Raw genomic sequence first — 22154 nt, forward strand, 5'->3', positions numbered from 1 at the left:
AGTTGTTTGTTTTATCAGCTTGGCAGCACAACTGAATGAACTCATTAAAAAATAAGTGCAGGATTGGCAGAGTTAGATATTTTGGTGTGTTTGGAGAGATTTCTTTTTTAAAACTTTTTATTCTTAATAGCGTATTGATTTGAAATATTACTGAAAACTTGCTTTGAAAGAAGTCAGAAAATCGATCTTCTTTTCCCCCAAGTGTTTTGATGTTTGATTGGATGGCATGTCACATTTCCAGGAACAATCATTGGAAATAGTGGAAGCTGTATAGAATCTTATCTGGAAGAACATTTAAGACAAATTTGTGAATTTCGAAACCCTACAACAGGATTATCTTCATCATTGGTGGGTCTTCTCACTGTGGTTATTTATCAGAGACCTTTCAACCTTCGGGGCATATAGATCTTATGATCTAGATTTGACTTTCCTAGATTTATTGTTTTTCATTTGAACATATATATGGTTACCATGGCAACATGAGTTACCTTTGTCATTCCCAGACAGGATTTCACGAAGAGGATATTTTCCCAGATTTATGTTCAAGAATCTTATTGAGCCTATTTTTTCTCTGGCAAATAGTATCTCTTAAAAAGTGAATGTTAGTTACATCCATGATCATTTGTGAAGCAGCTTACTCCTGGTAGAGATATGGTGATTGTCTTTAGTTGTGTTTTAGTCTTCTTCTTCTAATACAATAGAATCAGGATGGCATGGGAGGATTTCCATTACAACTGATTGTGTCGTCTATTGATTTTAGAGACATTTTACTTTTCCTCTGAAGCTGAATGATTCAATGGTTGTCTGTGTATAATAAACTCAGATTTCACCAACAGCTGCCTTCTGGGAAGTGAACTTGCTAAGAATGTGTCTTTTTATGTCCTCCAAAAGTTGAACAGCCAATATTCTGACAATTGATTTGGTACCTCTTTCCTCTTATTGCGTGTTTCTCTCTGGAATAGGTACAGTTGGTATTTGCTACAAACTGTTCTGGAACCTAGGAAACATGACAAATAAGGTGGAATTTGCTCTGTTTAAATTGGACTGTTGTGTCTAGTTTGGAAAAAACATCAAACTGAAAGTCAGTTTGTGGTGTCCTCTGCTATGATATTGATTAAATATTGCTAAAAGTAGCGTAAAACCCAACTCACTCACTCACTCACTCACTCACTCACTGAAACTGAAAATCAACTCTCTGCTTTTAATGCTTGGATGCAGGGTTACATCAGATTTTGAATTTTGAGAACAACATGCATGATAGCTTCTGTGGTGAAAGTAACCCCTTGATGCTCTGGGGTGAAATAGGTCCCAAGTACCACATATCTTGTAATACCGATTGGATGGTGGTGCTAATGTGAGAGCTGTTGTCTGGTCATCACAACATAGATTGATGCTCATGCTTTCAGCCATTGTTTTGGCCAAGATTTCATTATTTACACATCATTTTTTTTAGTGTTCAAGTTGATTTGGAACCAGTCTTTTATCTATGGTGATGGTCTGTTTATTGAAACCAATCAGTTATTGATTCTTTTGTCAGCTTCCATGGGAAAAGATTTTAATCTAATTTTCAAGAATTAAATTTCTTTAGTGGAACAATTAACTTCAATTCCTATTGTCTGTGATCAGTGGCTGCACAGATTTAGAATATGAATTTGACATGGAAGAACATTTCTGAATTTTTTTCACTTTTATATAAAGTGAATGTGTTGGTGATGTGAAATGATCAGTCGTTGATTATAAGTGACCACCTTGAAGAAACCGGCTGTTATACATAGCTGGTGTAAAGTTGACGGCAGCGTAAAACAACATACATTGTCTCTGTCAGTATATTGAAGAGTGTGGTGGCATGTCTATTGTGATTCTGTGATTGGGTCCCAGCAAAGTAAGCCTGTAGAAAAGACAACTGAATGAAAGAAGTTGTTATCTCCATGACAAATGATTGATTAACCCTATGGTATGGCATGTTGCTCATGATATCAATCACTGAATTGCAGTGGGTAGAGATGATTATTTACTAGTGCGGTCATATAGTTGGAATAATTCTGAGAATGCCTTCCAACAACACTAACAAAGCGTGTTTAGTGTGTGAGCTACATTGTAAGACAGCACCAAGATCTCACACAAACCTTGTAGCTGTTGCTGTTTCCATCTGTGCACAACATTTCTCTGTCTGGAACTGGTATGAGGTAGGGAGTAAATTTGCATGACTAAGACATATCACATTTTCAATCTGCCTGTATAGTGCATCAAAGAAAGTCTTGCACAATTTGCAGCATTTCTCATAAGATATTCAATGCAGATCAACCTAAATATGTCTGACTAAACTACTTATCAGTTAATTATTTGTTTTGTAGAGTTTTCTCACCTTGTTTTGGTGGCATTTTTGTTGTAGCTCTTCCACAAAGATGGTTTTCAAGAACTTAATTGAACCCGCTGATTTTTTCTCATTTGAATTTTGTCTCCTGCTTGAAGATAATGTGTCTGTAAAACATTTAAAATGTGTTACTCTGTTTTTACCACCTATGTTCTGTTGTTGATTAGTACTGATCAGGGTATTTCATGTGTTTGTGTAGTTTAAAGTTGTTTTATTTTCTGAGTTCTACTTAACATAGTTCTTGTATGTATTTCTCTGAGCTGCAAAGATAAACCTGGAATTAACTTGTCCTTTTGAGATATATTTTGAAGAACATTGATTTAGCTTGTGATTGTAGTAATGTGAATTGTTCAGTGTGAACTGTTCGATGTGAGCTGTTCACTTTGAACTGTTCGATGTGAACTGTTCAGGTGTTGCATATGCAACGTTCAGGTATCCGAATGATTCATTTGTCCGAACATTTCATTAAAAAAACCCAAAGTGTTCGGATAAATGAGGTCTGACGCATACATCATCAGTTTCAGAGGATGGAGCCAAGGCTTGGAGAGCCAAGGCTTGGATTGCCAGTTTTGTATCTTGTCATGTTGTGTATGATTTCTGCAGTTGTCATAAGCACGTGCTTGGACAGGCATTGTAAGTCTTGCTTGCCCTAACATGAACCTGAGAAATACTTGTTTAATTAGTTAGGAGCTGTTACTAATGATGTCAGTTGCTAGTTTTTGTCATTCTCTGCTGTAAGAGAGTCCATATTATTTCTTGCGTTGCCCCTCTCCTGCCTGCCCTGACTTTTCATTCTGATTTTGACAGGTCAAAGTTTGTAGTCTCTGTTTTCCATGCTAGTAAGGAATTTGTACCATGATGTAATAAATACCTCTTGCCCTTGCACACACATACTAAAAGTAGGACAGGTTGATCTTTCTTTATCTGCATTGTCAAAAGATTTCTGAAGCAGTGAAACTTGAATTTCATCATATGTGTATTCAGAACCTGATGTCCAGTGAAAAGTTTGTTAAATGTCATGAAATATATATTTATGGATGCTTGTATTTATATTAGTGTTGTTGGTTGATGTTTGAGATGAGAAATAAAGTATGGATGACCTAATAAAGGGAGAAGTGCCCAAGTGCACTGCTGATACATCCCTATGTGGGCTGACTGCCTGAAATTTCCTGCAGTCAGACTCATGCTGAGTTGCAAACCTGCACGATTCATTAAGCCTTTAGGTGTTAGGCATCATGTAACTCCCAGTATATTGTAATGCACTGTAATGAAAGAACATTGAAATGTAAACATAACTTTGCACAATGTATTGGCATAGTTTGCTGTCCTGTCAGTTAGGTAATGAAATACAATGCTTGTCAGACCAATAACCTGGATTCAGCCTGATGACCAGCATTGCAGAAGCCTTTGTTACTTGTTTTTGTCCTTGAACTCCACAATGAGCAATATTCCAGTAATCTCTTAGTCTGTATATAGAGGTGGTGGAGTAGCCTAGTGGTTAAAGCATTGGCTCGTCAAAAACCTGGGTTCCACATGGAACCCACATAGGCAAAATGTGTGAAGCCCATTTCCAGTGTCCCCGTCATGATGTTGCTGGAATATTGGTGTAAATCTGAACTCAGTCAGTTAGTCTGGACCAGACAGTCCAGTGAGTGGCATTATGACTATGTATCTCAGCCATTGGAATGTGATGATATGCATGAACCAGGTGAGTTTTAAGTTAACCAATGGACATGTCTCTATGTCTGCTTTATGTTTGTTAAGAAGCATGTAAGAACACATACAGAAATCACACACAGCAAGGCCCGAGCTTGGGTTGAGCTAAGAACTCAAAATGAATCACTTTTTATTCAGTAACTGCTGCAGCCACTCTCAGAAGTACTTGAGGATTTACAAAACACCTGCACCAAAATCTGTTTGATAAGATGACCTTTGTCTGTTCAAAATTAACTGACTGAATCTGAAATTTTTAACATCAAGGTGCTGTGATATTTGACTGAAATACTATTCACAGGTCAGTCAACAAACCTGTATCACTGCTGCATTGCCAGCATATAATCTAACCCTAACCACAAATTCTTGAAGGGACTGTCATTATGGTCATGAGTGTTCAAAACGAACCAAACTGTTTGTTGTTTGTTTTACGCAGATATTCTTGCCTCTGAGTAAGTCTTCCATTCTGTAGTTCATCAGTCAGAAAGGATACCAATATATGGATGAACAACTTCTTTATTACAGAGTGAGTGAGTGAGTTTAGTTTTACGCCGCACTCAGCAATATTCCAGCTATATGGTGGCGGTCTGTAAATAATCAAGTCTGGACCAGACAATCCAGTGACCAACAACATGAGCATCGATCTGCGCACTTGGGAACCGATGACAAGTGTCAACCAAGTCAGTGTGCCTGACCACCCAATCCCATTTGTCGCCTCTTACGACAAGCATAGTCACCTTTTGTGGTAAGCATGGGTTGCTGAAGGCCTATTCTACTCTGGGAGGTTCATGGGTCCTTAATTACAGTGAGTGTGATGTGACTTCAAAGGGCCTCTCAAAGAAGTTTGTAGTCCATCAGTATCACTGGCTTTACATGGGCAGTCATTGCAAATAGTTACTTCTTACTAATACCAGACCCCAATGAATCCCTATCAGTTCCATAACTTCAATACAAAAAAGATGTGTCCACTATTCATGTTATTTTTAATGTTTGCGTTTTTACCATTTTCTACATGAAAAGATTTATTTCTTTAGATCTTAGTGAAGTTCTTCTGTTCTGTTGTTAACCTTGACCGATGACCTTGGGTACCATTTCCTTCTTTTGCTTTGATGTGATCTTTATGTCATCCTCGAAAGGACAAGAACGACCCGAGACATTTACTCAGTTCCTAATAGTTCTAGTTGGTGGAATTAAATATTCTTCGTGTGATGAATCATCCACATAGAACATAGGTACACAGTCCCTCACTATGGAACAGTCTTGACAAATCAGCCATCCCAGTGGTAGGCCCGCAGATTGGGCCAAGTTGATTACATATGATTGACCAAAATGTCTGCGGTCACATGAATAAATCATGAAGCAGCAATCCTCTAAAGACGTTAAACTGAAGCAGTCATGAAGCAGTCCCCCATCTTATCTAATTGCCACTACACCTTCAAACACCTTTTATCTCAGGTTTAACATGCTGTATGTTATAGTGTAATGTTGTTTGGCATTTTGTGTCAGATCTGGGGCAGGAGGCAATAATTGCCTTCACACAATAAACCAGTCATTGCTACCTCTCTCCACTACTTGTCCCATGTTCGAACATTATGTAGTCATCACAGATGGGACATGGCTGGGTAGTGGTCAGAGGTAGCAGTCGTCAAAACTTGCACTGATGTGCTGATTGTGTGGGAATTCCTCCTCAACCACTGCTTTATGTCACCATACTCAATTCCAGGGGCTTCACCAAAGTCTTTTATTTTTGTTGGTTCGCAAAGTTCACTTCTTAGCAAAGACCTGCTGGTAACTTTCCCCAAACTTGGTCAAATTATTCATATATGCTCACATATTAACTGTACTTGAACATGAAGTTGTGTTTTGTGGGTTTTATCCATGTGGTGTTGGACCCAAATGCTTTTTCTGAATAATGTGGTTAAGAAAATTGCATATATGAGGTTCTAACATGGTGTAGTTGTTCCTTTAAGTATGATCTGTTTTATCTACCGGTGTGAAATTTGCATGACATGCTGTGTTGTATGCCTAAAATACCAGCAGAGTTTTTAACTCATTTCCTCATTAGTCAGGGTCTGTGAAGTATATTCCTGACACCAGTTCTTGTCTGCATAGACAAATGATGGAAGTTAGTTTGATCTTATGACACCAGCTTTTCTCCATGACTACTAGCCAAGTGCACCCTAAGCTAGTGGATGTGTTGGTTAGTGTTGGTTAGGGTTGGTGAACACTGCTTTCAGCAGTAAGAGTAAGTATAAGCAGGTCTGGCTGATCTTGTAAGTCCTGCACTTTTCGGGGAGATGCCGAGTCATGGAGTCTGAACATCCGATCAATTTTTGTCGCCTCTTACGACAAGCATAGGTTATGGTGGATCAATTCTAACCCAGAATCAATACAGGACTCCTGATGGGAAAATGGAAGTTTTCACTGAGGATTTGAAGTCTCTTCCTTTAAATGGTCTGGTTTCAGTATGTGATACAGGTAGCTTGATTTTCATTAAGAGTTTGTTGTGTTCATCAACACATGCATGTATAAGTATCTTTGAAAACTGGCTAATCTTTGACCCCATTAAAGATTGGGTATGACAGGTTGACAGACAGAAAGTACGTCAGGTATTATACATTACAATGTATAATTTTGAGAAATTGACTGATTGTGTTTTTGATTTGACTGACCTGAGCAATACACTGAGTAGTAGTTTATTCAGCCATTTAAAAACGATATCTGTGGTCTCTTCATTACACAGGATTTTCATAAAAACATGTTTTCTTTATTGATTTGTTACAGGAGTGTCTTATTTCATATTCTATAAACAGTTTATGCTTTCTAAAAATTGATATCTATTTTAGGAAATTCATCACAAGAGATATTAGACAGAAAGAAATTTGATTATCCATACCTTCAAAGGTTGGAGAGTATCTTGTCAAGGTAGTTGTGTTTATTATCTGAAAGCAACCACCAAAACTCATTTCAATTTCTCTCAGATTCCCATCACTGGGGAAGAAAATGAATCTCAACTCATTTGGCTAATATCTATTTATGAACACACATAGTCTCTTTGTTGACGGAATATGACCTGTAGCACACAATTTCTGTTTTCAAATTGATGCCAGCAATTACTTTTTCTGCCATGGGTTTAATGACTAAGGGATATTTTCAGAGTGAACCACATGAAATGTTGACAGAAGTTTAGAGTAGTTTATAAAATGCAAATCATGCTGTTCTGTGTAAACCTTTCTAGTTGGTCTGACCTCACTAGGACGATCCAGTGTTGATGAGTCTACCATGTCTACATTGCTGCAGGTGCTTTATCATAATGCTTATCAGTAGAGGCATTGATAAAGAGAGGAACATGGCGGAAGATGTAGACATGGAAATCTTTATACAACATTCAGTTCACGTTATGAGGTTCCTATCAGAATCTTTAGAAGTATATCAGAATCTTCAGAAGTATTGTGGCTAATGTCTGCAAGAAAGACAAGCAAAAAGGTTTCAGTGATAAGACAAGACATGGAGTTAGCCAGGGAGATATTCTACTTGTATACATGTTTGGCCAATGCTCGTAAAATTATGTTCTGTGATAGTGATTTGATTTCTTACTGCTGACTGACTTCAGTTCTTTGAAGTGATCCACTTCCATTATTGGTTAGAACCTTGCTTTAGAGGACATAAGATGCTCAGGAACTTGAAGGGAAGTATCAAAAGGAGGATGGATGCTCAGTCACAGACACATTTTGACAATTCAGTTCAAAAGAGCAGTTATTGTCTATATTACAAACTCTATCCATGGTTGCCTACATTCTCTATGTTCCTCACAGAATGCATTTAGAATTAAAGTATCCCTAATCCCTTCAACACTAGTTTGCTAGGATTAGAACAACTTGTTCAGGCTTTAAGATTCAGAAAGTGACATTTATCTCAGTGGAAGATCAGCTTAATCAATCCATGATAAGCAGCTCCCCATCAATACCAATAAGCCCCTCAAATGTTTGAGTGAAATGGGAATGAGAGGGCGACAGTATCTAATCCCGATGTATCAAACTGTCGTGAGAGGTCCACCTGAGTGACAACTTGTACTGATCTCATCAGCCACACTTAGAAGTCTCAGGCCATTGATTTACTATCCATCTTGTAGTGGCAGCTTCACTCATCTGTATTCAAGGTAGGCAGTGGGCATATATCTAAGATGTATCAGTATACCCTGTCTATGATTTTGTGGAAGACTTTCAACTGATGGGGGTCAAGATAGGGTAGTGGTCAGTGTTGAATGGTGTCAGAGGTGAAGGTTTTATGCTTGCCTGGACAAACACACTCGAGTCAGTTGCGATGCCCCCGTTTGACCTCTGGTGCTGGTGCAGGACACAGGATAAGTTGGTTTCACTGTGCAGGAGTTCAGTTGAGGAAATCAATTTGTTCATCATAATGTTTGACACTGCTGGACATGCAAGATTGTTTAACGATGAACCATGTGACTGTGTTTGTAATTGAGACTCCAACTTTAATCATCGGGTTTCTTGGTGGGATCAAATGAGTAATAACTTCTGACACAGAGTGGCAGTCAGGCAGAATCTCTTGTGAACAGTTATGTTGTACAAATCACTAAGTTCTATAGCCAGGTTAAAATTGGCCCAGAAACTTGGAGTGTTGAGTGTAGCTTTATGTAGTGGGTGTTCATAGTCCTTGGTTGATTGCATGTCATTGTACCCAGTGGCATAGACCACTGCTCATATAAAAATCACTTGTTTGTCTGGTCCAAACTTGATATATATTAACTTCTGTTTTATACTGAAGAAGTGTAGCTATAAAAAAACGAACAGTCAAGCATTAGTTATATGGTTTGATGGCAAAAACATGCATGCCAGTGTTCAATTTGACTATATTTTCACTTACATTCAAACAGCTGGAATATTGTTGATCATGGTCTTCAACTCATTCACTCACTCAACATTACATTAAATAGACTAAATGGGCTAGTAGCAGTTTGCTTTCACATGTTCTGCTTATGAAATGTATGTTTTCCTGTCTAGGGGAGGTAAGCAGAAGACCTGTACATGCTGTTTCTTACCCAGACTGACATTAAGACATCACATGGATACCTCCCCTCAACATGGCCAGGATTCAGTGATTTATATCTTACTGTCAGTTTATCAAAGCATTCGATGGGGTGACATGTGTCATAGATTATATACTTTGTGTCATGGTCAAGTCTCTGTGTTTGTATTATATGATTGTAATGATGTTTGATTCAGCTCAGAAGAAAGTGTGCATGGACTAGCCCTGCAGGATTATCTGACATGATAATGACTGAGGGAACAATTAATATATTTTGGTTGTATCAAGGTTTTATCGACAAAAGAGGAGCGTATTGATGCATTTTGGGATGGTCATGATGGAATCAATATGTCAAAAACTCTCCTTAGAGGATGGTGTTCGTGGTGTGGGACAATATCCCCAGGTAGTAATGTATCATGGCGTGATCACAAGGAGGAATGTCTTCATGTGGGATAGACTTGATTGTATAGGTGAAGCCCACTATGATATTGCTGGAATATTGCTAATAGATGTGGCAAGCTAAACTCACTTACTCACTCTCTCCCATTTTTTTTCTTCTTTCTTCCTAGTGTGTCTACGTTCCAGTTCAAGCCTACTGCCCACTCACATCCTTCCTAAAAACATCTTTAACACAAATCAATTTAAACCAATCCTAGATACTGAGAAAATTGATAATGATAACAATCAATTGGGTTCTTAACCCAGCTGATTTCAGCTAACTGAATTTCAGCATTTTAATTGGAAGACTTTAACTGGCCCTGCATCTGCCTTCCATTTGCTGGGATTCCTGCAGATTTGATAGCTCTCCAGAATATCAATGTCTCCTACATCATGGATTATGTTTTCCAAACCAGCAGAGTGACAGGGAATCTTCTGCCAGCCTGTAATCTCTAGCCCAAGCTGATAAACGGCACTTTCATTCGCTGTAGACCCTTGATTAATTTCTCCAGGTTGAAGACCCTGAATTTGTCAGTGTTATCGTCCACTTGGTTGCCTATCACTGGACAGTAGGCCTTCCTGTAATTAACCTGTAGGCCATAGGGCCCCTAACACTCCCATTGAAGGGGTCTTTACAACAAGGTATACATAGATGTAATTGCCTAGAGAGGTCCATGACCAGTTTTGATAGTCCTATAGTCAGGATTTATCAGTCATGCTAATTTTATTGTGATAGAAAGATCATTAAGGCAGTGATATGTATGTATGCAGATTTGTGTATGTTAATGAAGTAGTTCTCAGATTTTGTTGACCTAGTCAGGCCTGTTGATAGTGTCCTGGTTGTCCACACGTCTGTATTTCACTGACCCTATTGTTGGTTCAGTGTACTTGTTGCTAGCTTGCACTTACTGCCATCTTGGATCCCATCAAACTGACACAGGGAGTGCTCTTATTTATACCAAAAACTTTCTGAAATGAAATGTGCTTGTTATGATTGTTTACCATAGATATGAATAATATAAGTAATGCATAATTCCGGTTTTTGTATAATCAACGACTTTGTGGTGTATGAACATGTCTTCCAGTTTCAATATGCAGTTGATGCTAAATACATTGAAATGGTCCAGGGGCCCTTTTGAAATTTCTTGCCAGTTATTCACTTGGTCTACAGCTTTGTTCGAAAAGTAGTTTTAAACCATTTTTCTCTGAACTATAACAACATGTGGGTGATTAATTAAATTAGTGGCAAGAGTGCTGCCAATGTACTAAATTTTCACAGGGTCTTTGTCAGTGCCATATTTGGTCAAATCAATTATTCATTGGACAGTAAAACTGTGACCACATGGTTTATCTCCTTTTGATTATGATGCAGATTTCAATGGAATTTGCTGTGATCTACCATTGTTAATACAAAGCCTAAATCAAATTTTGAGCGGTTACACAGTGAGTTCATTTTCTTGTGGCACCTTAGAACATTCTAATCCAGATTGAGGCTGAAGTTGAAGGTTTTTGCAAGTCTTCATTCTGACTCAGCAGTATGTTTATAGATGTCCACAGTCTCACCATATGTTTGTGTTCTTGTCTGGTCGGGTTTTTGTGTGTGTGACTGCTTATTCAATCAAAGAGTAAGATTTACTTCAACACCGGATTGCCTGAAAAATAATTCAGTTTGATCTTTCTATTCTGAAAAATCACCTTCAAAAGCAGATGGCAGCAAATACTGTAAGATCCCTTCTTGTGATCCTAGCAGAAGAATGTTTTTTTGTAATGGGAGATGTTTCATTTAGGTGCAAAATAACTTCACATGTGTTATTCCACAAGCTTTGCAATTCTTATATACTCTGGGTCACTGCTCTCATGTGGAGGGGTCAGAGTGAGACAGGTCCTCAGTACCAAGACACGTCCTTGTTATAGTGTGGATTGAATCGGTACTAGCCTGAGTGGGATTATTAGCTGCTCATGCTGTCAGCCATTTGTTTGTCTTGGGTGAGGGGTATTGTAGTGGTTAAAGTGTTTCCTCATCACACTGAAGACCCGGGTTTGATTCCCAACATGGGTAGAATGTGTGAAGCCCGTTGCTTGTGTCCCTTGACACTATTAGAATATTGTTAAAAGCAGTGTAGACCATGCCCACTCAGTCACTCAGTGATTGGGTTGTCTGTTTAGATTTAGTTACTGCTGCTGTGTACTATTGCCATTGTTGACTTATTGGCCCTAAAGCCATCTTACATACACAATTTCATTGAAAAGATATAACCTACAATACATTCAGAATATGTTGAAGTAAGGCATCATTTGATTCAGTTTTGTCAGCTCTATCAACACGCTGGATATATAACTATATATAACAGGCATGTAATGCAGGGGGATATAGTCGACGCCTCATCTGTCCGTTCAGTTGACCGTAATTATTTTGTTTCCGGAGCATAACTCAGAAACCGTTCAATATTTTTAGACCAAACTTGATAGATATTATAGTCTCAACCTATAGTTGTGCCTTTTGCTATTTACAGATTGTTGGCATTTTTTTATCTATTTATTTTTTTTTCCATTCAACATTTTGGTGTTAGTCTAATGTTCGGGTGGGCTTCGTTTCCAGAGCAGAACTAAAAAAACGTTTTTCTGCAAAACTTGGTAGATATATCAGTCGGAACCTAAAGTGGTGCTTTTGCTATCTGGAGGTTTTTGTGGTTCCTTATTTTCTCGGTTTCCATGGAAACGTTTTGGACTTAGTCTCAAAATGAAGCAATAGACTTCGTTTCCGGAGCAGAACTCAAAAACCGTTCAATATTTTTTCTGCCAAACTTGGTAGATATGTGTTGCAGAGCCCAAAGTGGTGCCTTTTGCTATGTACAGCTTTTTGTGATTTTTTATTTTTTCGGTTTCCATGGAAACATTTCGGACTTAGTCTCAGGAATGAGAGATGTGTTTCGTTTCCGGAGCAGAACTCAGAAACTTCTTAATATCTGTCAGTAAAACTTGGTAAATATGTGTGGCATACACCCAACGTGGTGACTTTGGTAATTACAGGTTTTTATGATTTATTATTTTGTTGGTTTCCATGGAAACATTTCAGACTTACTCTCAAAAATGAGGGATGGGCTTCGTTTTCAGAGCAGATCTCCAAAGCCGTTCAATATTTTTCTGCAAAACATGGTAGATATATCAATCGGAACCAAAAGTGGTGCCTTTTGCTATGTACAGGTTTTTGTGACTTATTATTTTCTTGGATACCATGGTAACGTTTCGGACTTAGTCTCAAAAGTGAAAGGTGTGTTTCATTTCCAGAGCAGAACTCAAAAACTTCTTAATATCTGTCAGTAAAACATGGTAGATATGTGTGGCAGACCCCAGAGTGGTGCCTTTTGGTATTTACAGGTTTTTGTGATTTATTATTTTCTCGGTTTCCATGGACACGTTTCGAACTTCATTTCCGGAGCACAACCATTTCATATCTTTCAAAAGACCTTGGCAGATGTATGAGACAGATCTTGAAATGGTGACTTTTTCTGATTACAGATATATGGCATTTATATTTTTCATGAATTCCATGGAAACAATTCAAACTTTGCCTAAAAACACAATAAGTAACTGTCAGATGATTTGTCCTTTCAAACGTGGGGACGGGGGGATATGTCATCTTCTGATGACTCTTGTTTCAAACCAGATGAAAAGATATTTACTCCCAGGAATGTACAGATATATGAGCATCTGGCTCTAGATATGGATGTTATGCAAGTTTTAGGATTAGCCTTGAAGTAGAAAATATGTAATAGATTCAGCCTTGCAAATGACTTTGCTCATGTAGGAGTTGGATGTATTAATACCGGGAGACATCATAATATTGTGAAGTCTGAAAGGGTATGCACATAATGTAATTTGAACAATATCAAAGATCTTGAAGATTTTGCTTTTATATGTCCGTTCTTAAAAGAAAATACATACCAAATAAATATTCAGTTCAACCATTTTGTTTACCTAATGGCAACTACAAGCTCTTAAGATTTAAAATCTGTTATATTATAATATGTCTTCAAGAGTAGAAACGGCTAAATATGGTGTTAATCTTTTGTTTAGCTGATCCTATACCGTACAATATGCACTTAATGCTTATGGACTTATACCCTTATAAACATTTGGGGTAGCCTCGCGGTTGAAGCATTGGCTGATCACAACAGAGACATGGGTTCGATTCCCTACATGGGTACAATATTTGAAGCCCTTTTCTTCTGTACCTTGCCAGTATATTCCTAGAATGTTACTGAAAACTCACTCTCGTTCTGTAATAAACATTTGAATTGAGATCCCTTGCGGGAATTATGAGTCATTTGCCTTTTTAACATTATTTTATAGCTCAAATAATGTTTGCTTTCAGAACAGTGTTTAGTTTTGTGCCATCTGACATCACCATTTATAACTGACAGATAGTGCCTTGTTATTTAGGAATGGTACTCCTTCGACAGACAGTGTGTGGGAATGACGGTGTTAGGCGACTTGCCAGTGTGTGTCCAGTACACACAAATGCAAACAATGAAAGCAGAATAACAATTTAACACATCTGCATGGACTCGCAGTATTATTCACTGTACCCACAACACATCTGTGGCTTTGCTGTTTCTTTCGCAACAGGGACATCCATCTTCTCAGCATCAGTTCTCTGCAACTGTCACTTCATAGAACCCTCATATTGTCCATAGGCCCCTTCATACTAATAATTGGGGGTCCTGGCACCTCATCGAGGTAAAACCCTGTAAATATTGAAGTTTTGAATGAACTCAACTCCAAATGAAATGATGGCAACAAGAGACATAAATGACCGAGTCTCCACTTTTAGTGAGTGAGTGAGTGAGTTTAGTTTTATGCCGCACTCAGCAGTATTCCACTTGTATGTATATCTGCAGTCTGTAAATAATCAAGTCTGGACCAGACAGTCCAATGATTAACAGCATGAGCATCGATCTACGCAACTGGGAACCGATGATGTATGTCTACGAAGTCAACAAGTCTGACCATCCAATCCTGTTAGTCACCTCTCACGACAAGCATAGTCACCTATTATGGCAAGCATGGGCTGATGACGGCCTATTCTATCACATACCTTCACAGGTCCCTTCCCTTTAAGACAAACTGAAGTCCAACATATCAACAGTGTGTGACTGTAGCACTGAAATGTCCAATGTTGTACACACAAACACAATTTGTATCGTTGAATCACCTATAAAATCTGCAGTCTGCAATGGTTATGTGAGGAAGAGTATTCTCCCTTTAAACAGTGCTGTTGTTGATCTGATGATCAGCTGCTTCAATTGGCTCAGAAACATTCTGGAGTGAGAGTGAATGAGTGAGTGAATGAGGAAGTGGTGACCAAGTTATTTCATGGCATGCCAGCTTAATATGGGAAGAAAGCCCAAAGTTATTCAGATCTTGGAGTTGTACCATTTGGGAAGATGCACCCCCAGCATCAAAGGGTCCTTTGATATAGTATTAATCCCTTTACAGGAGCCTTGCGTTATGTAACTGCGATATATACTGATCTTTCTATCTTAAGGTTGGAAACACTGTCATATTGAATAACTTGTTGTAGTCTTTCTATTGAAGTCTGACCCTTGAAGGTTCGGGGTAGAATTGGCCTTCAGCAATGCTTGCTTGCCATAAAAGGTGACTGTGCTTGTCGTAAGAGGCGACTAATGGGATCGGGTGGTCAGGCTCACCGACTTGGTTGACACATGTCAGAGGTTCCCAATTGCGCAGATCGATGCTCGTGGTGTTGATCATTGGATTTTCTGGTCAAGACTCGATTATTTATAGACGGCCGCTATATAGCTGGAATATTGCTGAGTGCGGCATAAAATTAAACTCACTCACTCACTCACTCACTCACTCACTCACTCACTCACTCACTCACTCACTCACTCACTCACTCACTCACTCACTCACTCACTCACTCACTCACTCACTCACTCTCTATAGAAGCCAAGGCTGATTCTTGCTCTAAGACATCCAGTATATAACACTGACTGTGTGATGTGTGTGTGTTTCAGGAGGTCGCAATGCTACTGTGTCTCTGCAGTCCCGTACAGGACACACCAACATGGAGGCTGTTGTTGGGCTGCTGGTGTTTTGTCAGTACTGGTTCTGGTATCCTCTCACTCACTTCCTGTCACTATCCTTCACACCAAACTGTGTGGTGGGACTCAACTCGGACCTCAAGGTGAGTCATTATCCTACTGGTTCTGACTGACATGAAATCATACCATGTGTTCTTAGAAAGAAACAAAAAAAGGGTCTATATTGAGATTTTGCATGAAAATGTGCTCCAAATGCAGTGCTGTGGGTCTTTCGGGATAGCCCATAGAATGAATGAGCTGAGTTTTATGCTGCTTTTTCGCAAAATATTCTAGAAATGGGCTTCAAACATTGGGATTCTAGGTGTTCAATGTGACAAGCAAACACTTAAAAAACTAGGCTCCCCCCAGCCCTATCAATACTTGTATCTTTACTGATTTATTGATGAAAAATATGGCTTATTTCGATATATTGTTTGTTGTTAACGTATATATTGGTATAAATCAACAACAAGTGCCATAAGCATCTTGTGTTCAATGCTAGGAACTAGCAGCATGACTGGTACAATCATGCATTAATGCTTCGTTTTAAGTTAAAATGTCAGGTGGTAATATGCCGAAGTTCAAGTTTGTATACTGTGCTGTTTGTAGATGCCGAAGATTGAGTTCAAATCCAATGCAAAGCCATCGACATTTGCCTACCCTCCTCCCCTAGAGGAGAAGAGCACCAAGACCAAGGAGAAGGTGGAGACTGCAGTTCTCAGCATCACAGCCAAGCAGAAGAAGAAGGATGCAGAGAAGCAGAAGGATGAAAAGATGGAAGTTGTAAGTTTTTGTCCATTTGGGAAAATTTTTAAGACTTTGCACAAACCATGACATTTTAATACTTGAACATTCTTTCACTTGAAGTGTAACTCTTGCAACATAAATAAGGAAACCTTTGGCGTACATTCAGCATAGAATATTCATATTGCAATGATATCAATATAAGCCCACTGGTGTTGTGTTTCTTAATTTTCAGGTGTGATTTTCCACAATGTTTTTGTCCCCAGACAAGAGTGTTTAGGCATTTCAACATCCAGTGGAACGTGGTTTGAGAGATTTTGTAATTCCTTTCAGTCCCTATGTTCTGTTCTTGAATTTCTTTGATTATGTAGTGATTGTTTCATTTTTGTTCCACGTCCTATGCAGGATGAAGAGAAGAAAGATGAAGGCAAGGAGAAGGATGTGGAAATGAAGGAAGAGAAGCCAGAAGCAAAGAAGAAGGAAGCTGACAAGAAAGATGATAAGAAGGAAGAAAAGAAGGAAGAAGAAAAAGAGGAGAAGAAGGAGAAGGAACCAGAGCCTACATTTGAGATGATGGCCAATCCTGCTCGTGTCATGAAGTCTCAGGTAGGTCATCTGTCACTAAGTATAGCAAATATCCTATCAGATTTCAATAAAGCCAGGAGGTTCAGACAAATATATATTGTTTCAGGTGTGAGTTTAGAAGATTACATTTTATTGTGATTACAAGATTAATGTAATTTCAACTGCTGCATCTTCATGAAGCCATCTTTGTTGTTATTACTTGTTTGAAGTAGAAATATTTGATTGAGGTTTTTTATTTTTTCAGTGTTTGGGGCAGTTAAGGAAGAGCTCTCACAGACTCCTTCCTGAAACAATGAAGTTTAATGTCTGTTTGAATGTCTCTGATGTCCTCAAGCTTTATACAAATCAAAATTCAATGCCAACTGGTGATGAGATAGTTACTATCTTCTAACATCACCCTATTGATACTAAAGATTTGTCTATCTTTTTGCAGTTGAAAGTGCTGTCAATGGGAGAGGAAGTCCGTTATACACCGGTGAAAGACGTGAGTTGACACTGTTGTCTAATATAGATTTGATACTGGATCCTGACTAATCAAGCAAACTGTAGCCAACACACATCCCAATTTGTCTGAGGTTGTCTCCCTTTGTGCAAGTTTCTGCTATCCTATGTGTTTGCAGAAGAATAGGTTCCAAGAGTCTCATGATTATTAGAGTGTATAAAAGAGGATTGGGTTGTCAGCCCATCTGTGTCCGCATTTTTTGGATCTTTTTGCATGGTTTCAGTAACTGGCTTGTCAACTCAGTTATTTACCACTGTTAAATACTTGGGTTATTATGTTTCCTGAGTCTGTTTTCGTGTCATCAATACTGTTTATTAGGAACGGGAATTGTATTGGGCCTTTGGCAGTTCTAATCTGTTATCATGTCATATCAAGTAATTTCTTAATGTAGGGATACTTGAGACTTATTGCTTGTCTAAAAATGACAATAGTTGCTGTAATATGAAATGGAAATGAACTTTTTATCTAGTGCTCAAATGTGCATCTATGGCTGTTTATTAGCTTTCCCACATGAGGAAACAACAATCTAATTATTTTTTATGCTTTGCAAAATAAAATAAATCAAACCATGAATCTTAGTACAGACTAACTTTAGTTCCTGCTATTTCCAGGTTGGTGTACCATTTGAGGAAACATTATATGATAAATGTGTCTTTGAACACTGTTAATCTTAAATCTGTTTTCTCTTTGATTAAGTGGTTCCAACCAGGAAATTAATGCTGTTATTATTGAATCTGTTATAGTGCCAGTCTTCATCACTGTAAGTGTGTGGTTTGTAATGTTCCAGCTGACAATTGGAGGCATCATTATGATGAAGAACACCAAACCTGGAGAAGATGAAGAGATTGTGGAAACAGTAGCAGGTAAGTCACTTGACACTATCCAGAATATGATAATTATTCAAACTGTTATTGGGATTTATAGAAACAGAAAAGGGGCGGTGGGGTAGTGAAGTAGTTAATGCGTTCGCTCATCACACAGAAGACCCGGGTTCAATTCCCCACATGGGTACAATGTGTGAAACCCATTTTCTGGTGTCCCCAGCCGTGATATTGCTGGAATATTGCTAAAAGCAGTATAAAACTTAACTCACTCACTCATAGAAACAGGAAGATATCAATGCCATTCTTCGCATCTGTTATTGGCCACCATCATATCTGTCATGCAAAGTTATACATGGATTACTCTGTTGTCAAGCTGCCAAAATAATAATATATCTCAGAGGACATGAACATACTGGTTGTTTATTGATACGTCATGTATGCCGGGTTCACTGGTAAACAACAGGTCCCAAGAATCTCATGATTATCAGAGTGTGTAAAAGAGGATTGGGTGGTCAGCCTATCTGTGTCCACATAGTTTGGATCATTTTGCATAGTTTCAGCAACTGACTTATCAGCTCAGTTATTTACTGACTTAAATTGTTACTGGATGATAGATTTGTGAAAGGTGTGCATCTTTACTCTTCAAGAGATGTAGAGACAGAAAACCTACAGGATGCCTTGTGCCTGAGGATAGAATCTAGGCATCGAGTACTTCATTAGAGAAGCTCGGTACTTGGTAGTGTTGAAATGAAGTGATGTGAAATATTACATCATAATTTACATGTAAAATATTGTTTTGCTGACCTCCATGTGAATGCTTGCAGCCGGAGGACCTAAGATTGAGGAGGAGGAAGAGCCAGAACCCCCAGAGCCCTTTGAGTGGACCGAAGACTAGAGTCCCTCTACTGCCCAGCAGTCACATAGGAACAGGTGGGCCAGCCTATAGTTCAGTAGGAGACATTGTTACAGTAGGCAGATATACTAGCACTTCTTTGGATTCTATCCTTATAAGGACCCGTGAAGGTCCCGGGGTAGAATAGGCCTTCACCAACTTATGACAGGCATAATCGCCTTTTATGGCAAGCATAAGAGGCAACAGATGGCCGCCATATAGCTGGAATATTGCTGAGCATGGCATAAAACAAAATTCATTCATTCACTCTATGCTTGTAAGTGACCAAAGTATACAATGTGTTAACCTGATGGAAAAGCCCAAAACTAAAATTCTTTATGGCAGATTGCATATCATTGGCATATTATTTATTCTTTAATAATTAACTAACGTGTTATTAATTGATATGTGATTAAATGGTCATTCTAAGAAGCTATAGGTCCTCTGTACCCCTTACATTTAGTAAAGTTTCTGCTGTCTTGGATAGAGAGGGTCATCAATTTGTTTACTTGATCCAGAAATTCATGGATTATTTCTATTCTTAATATTGCTTTTAAGTGCTGAATAGAAAGAACCTTTCTCACTTAGGTAGTGGTACAGATCTGACTAATTTTTGTATGGGATTAAAGTTGTTTTCTCACCTTATGCTTCTTTTTTCAGATAATCCAGGTGTCATCTGAGTCTGTATCCAGAGCCTCAAGTTATCTGCTTCTCTGTTTTACTGAATAGTCCATGTTGCCATGTATTTTGTGAAACTGTGCTGTTATTCTGCTGTGAGGGACTGTCTCCAGATCAGTCAGAATTCTAAAATTATAAAGTCAATGAAGAAATGGACTGACTCAAACCTGGATGTTTAACACTTCAACATTTTCTGCATATCGAAAGTTTAACAAGAATCTGTATATTAAACTTACAAGAAACCAGTGTGAAAGAAAAGAAGATGTTTCAAGAACTGTATCAAAATTCAAGTGATTTCCAAGTACATTGTATTCCATTTTGTATGTTCATGTCATTTTAATTTTATTTAACTAAAAGCTTATGTGGTATTTTATTGAAACTGTTATGTCTGCATCACGAAACTGTATGTCAATGTTAAAACTAGGAATAAACCTGACCACTACACACTCTACCCTTGTTCTGCTGAGTGTATTGCCGAGTGCGGAGTAAAACTAAACTCACTCATTGACTCTGACTGCCACTTAGTGACATTCTTATAGGACTTGTATCAATGTCTTTGTGATTTAATTAGATAGATGCTCGGTTAGCACAGGAGAATGTGTTTTCACAGTGGGTCAGACACCCGCAAAGATCCTGCCAGGCTATTCTCGAAAAACATTCGTAACTTTACGAACTTTGTATGCCCATTCTTAAGACATTGGCTACGATCAAAGTTACGAATTCTTAGGGCTACGAACATTTGGAGAATAAGGGCCCAGGTTAGAATTGGTCTTCAGGAGTCCATGTTTGTCTTAGAATAGGGTGGTCAGATTTGATAACTTGGTTGACATATGTCATGGTAATCCAATTGCACAGATCGATGATGGTGTTGACCACTGGATTGTCTGGTCCAGACTTTTATTCACACACCACTGCCATATTGCTGGAATACTGCAGTATGCGGCATAAAAACGAAGCTCACTCAGTCACAGTGAGACAGATCATTTGTTTCTGTGATGAAATATACATCTTATGTCATACTCTCATAAAGTAACTGTATACTCAACCATCTAAAACAACGATTACTCTACTCAAACATGTACCTGGCTCACTGTTCATATCAGTGAATATGTGTTCACCCAAATACACTCACTCACAAATAGTTGGATTGTTGGTGAGTACAACATTAATTAACAAACAAGCTATTTGCTAGCTAGTTAATTAATGTTGATAATAAAAGATGCAATTCTCTTTCCATCAATACATGCATGGTGGTTAGGAGACAAATTACTGCTCTATCCACCAAACTTAAATTTAGATGTGTTAACACTCAATTTTAATAACAGGTATCATGTTGTATGATGGAACTGAAGAATTACAGGCTTAAGCCAGAAGCTGCCATCCAGGAGAAGAACACAACTTCAGCTTAACAGATATTACCAACTACTGGCATGCCATGAAACCCAAATATGTCACACTTGTTCTACACTGTCATATAGACACACCCATTGCAGTCTAGACCTGTCAGTTAGAGGAAAACAGGCTGCTTTTAATAGCCTACCATGCCAGTAATCTGTAGTATTTTGGCTCAGTCTGTTATATTATGGATATGTAACACATACGAGGAGTGTTGGAAAGTCTCACCGTGTTCATGTAGTTGGTGGTCACTTATTTTCAACACAATCCCTTTTAAATTGTTCACTTGTATGCCAACTTGTTCAGTGCCTGTGTAGCAATGGGAAGGTCCATCCTGATCCTGACCACAGGAAATGATGTCATCAGTATTTGCATAATGACTGCCACATAGTTGCCTCAAGTTAGAAATCTGAGTGCCAAGTCTGATGAATTTGTAGAGGGGAGTTAGATGTTCTTGTTTTGCTGACTGCTTTGACTTTTGTTTAGCCTTTGGCTGATAGTATTGGAACTCAAGATTTGACCATTTTTAGCAATTGCGCAACAAGGCCAAGTACTTCCGCATGAAATTATAGATATAATATATAGTGTCCACTGGTTTGTCCCTGCGTGGCGTTCGGCATTAATGGGAAGGGACTGGTGTGCGTGGTTAACTGCGACAAGGTACATGTATTTCAGTGAGCTAGCACTATGAAACCAGCTCAAGTCTGGGTTGGTACAAGCCGCCACACATCTCTCTTCTCCTCACACACTCACACACACACATGCAGGTCGCCATATGAGCGAAATATTCTTAAACCCATTCTAAACCCCTGTAACAGGCTCAGTGTCTCTTGTGTACCCTTCATATATGTGT

At 38.5% G+C, this 22154-nt stretch overlaps 1 protein-coding gene across 1 annotated transcript in view; it reads left to right on the plus strand.

Moving 5' to 3' along the window:
* The window catches only part of LOC137281471 (26S proteasome non-ATPase regulatory subunit 1-like), a 274250-nt gene extending 253895 nt beyond the window's left edge, over window positions 1-20355 (plus strand). Inside the window, exons 25-31 of the mRNA XM_067812714.1 lie at window positions 15616-15785; window positions 16291-16464; window positions 16831-17031; window positions 17444-17494; window positions 18300-18375; window positions 19161-19266; window positions 19889-20355. Of these exons, the coding sequence (XP_067668815.1) occupies window positions 15616-15785; window positions 16291-16464; window positions 16831-17031; window positions 17444-17494; window positions 18300-18375; window positions 19161-19231 (743 nt within the window). The 3' untranslated portion in view covers window positions 19232-19266; window positions 19889-20355. The remainder of the gene's footprint in view (window positions 1-15615; window positions 15786-16290; window positions 16465-16830; window positions 17032-17443; window positions 17495-18299; window positions 18376-19160; window positions 19267-19888) is intronic.
* The last annotated feature ends 1799 nt before the right edge of the window (window positions 20356-22154 follow it).

Source organism: Haliotis asinina, chromosome 4 (assembly GCF_037392515.1).
Source record: "Haliotis asinina isolate JCU_RB_2024 chromosome 4, JCU_Hal_asi_v2, whole genome shotgun sequence".
Taxonomy (NCBI): Eukaryota; Metazoa; Mollusca; class Gastropoda; order Lepetellida; family Haliotidae; genus Haliotis; species Haliotis asinina.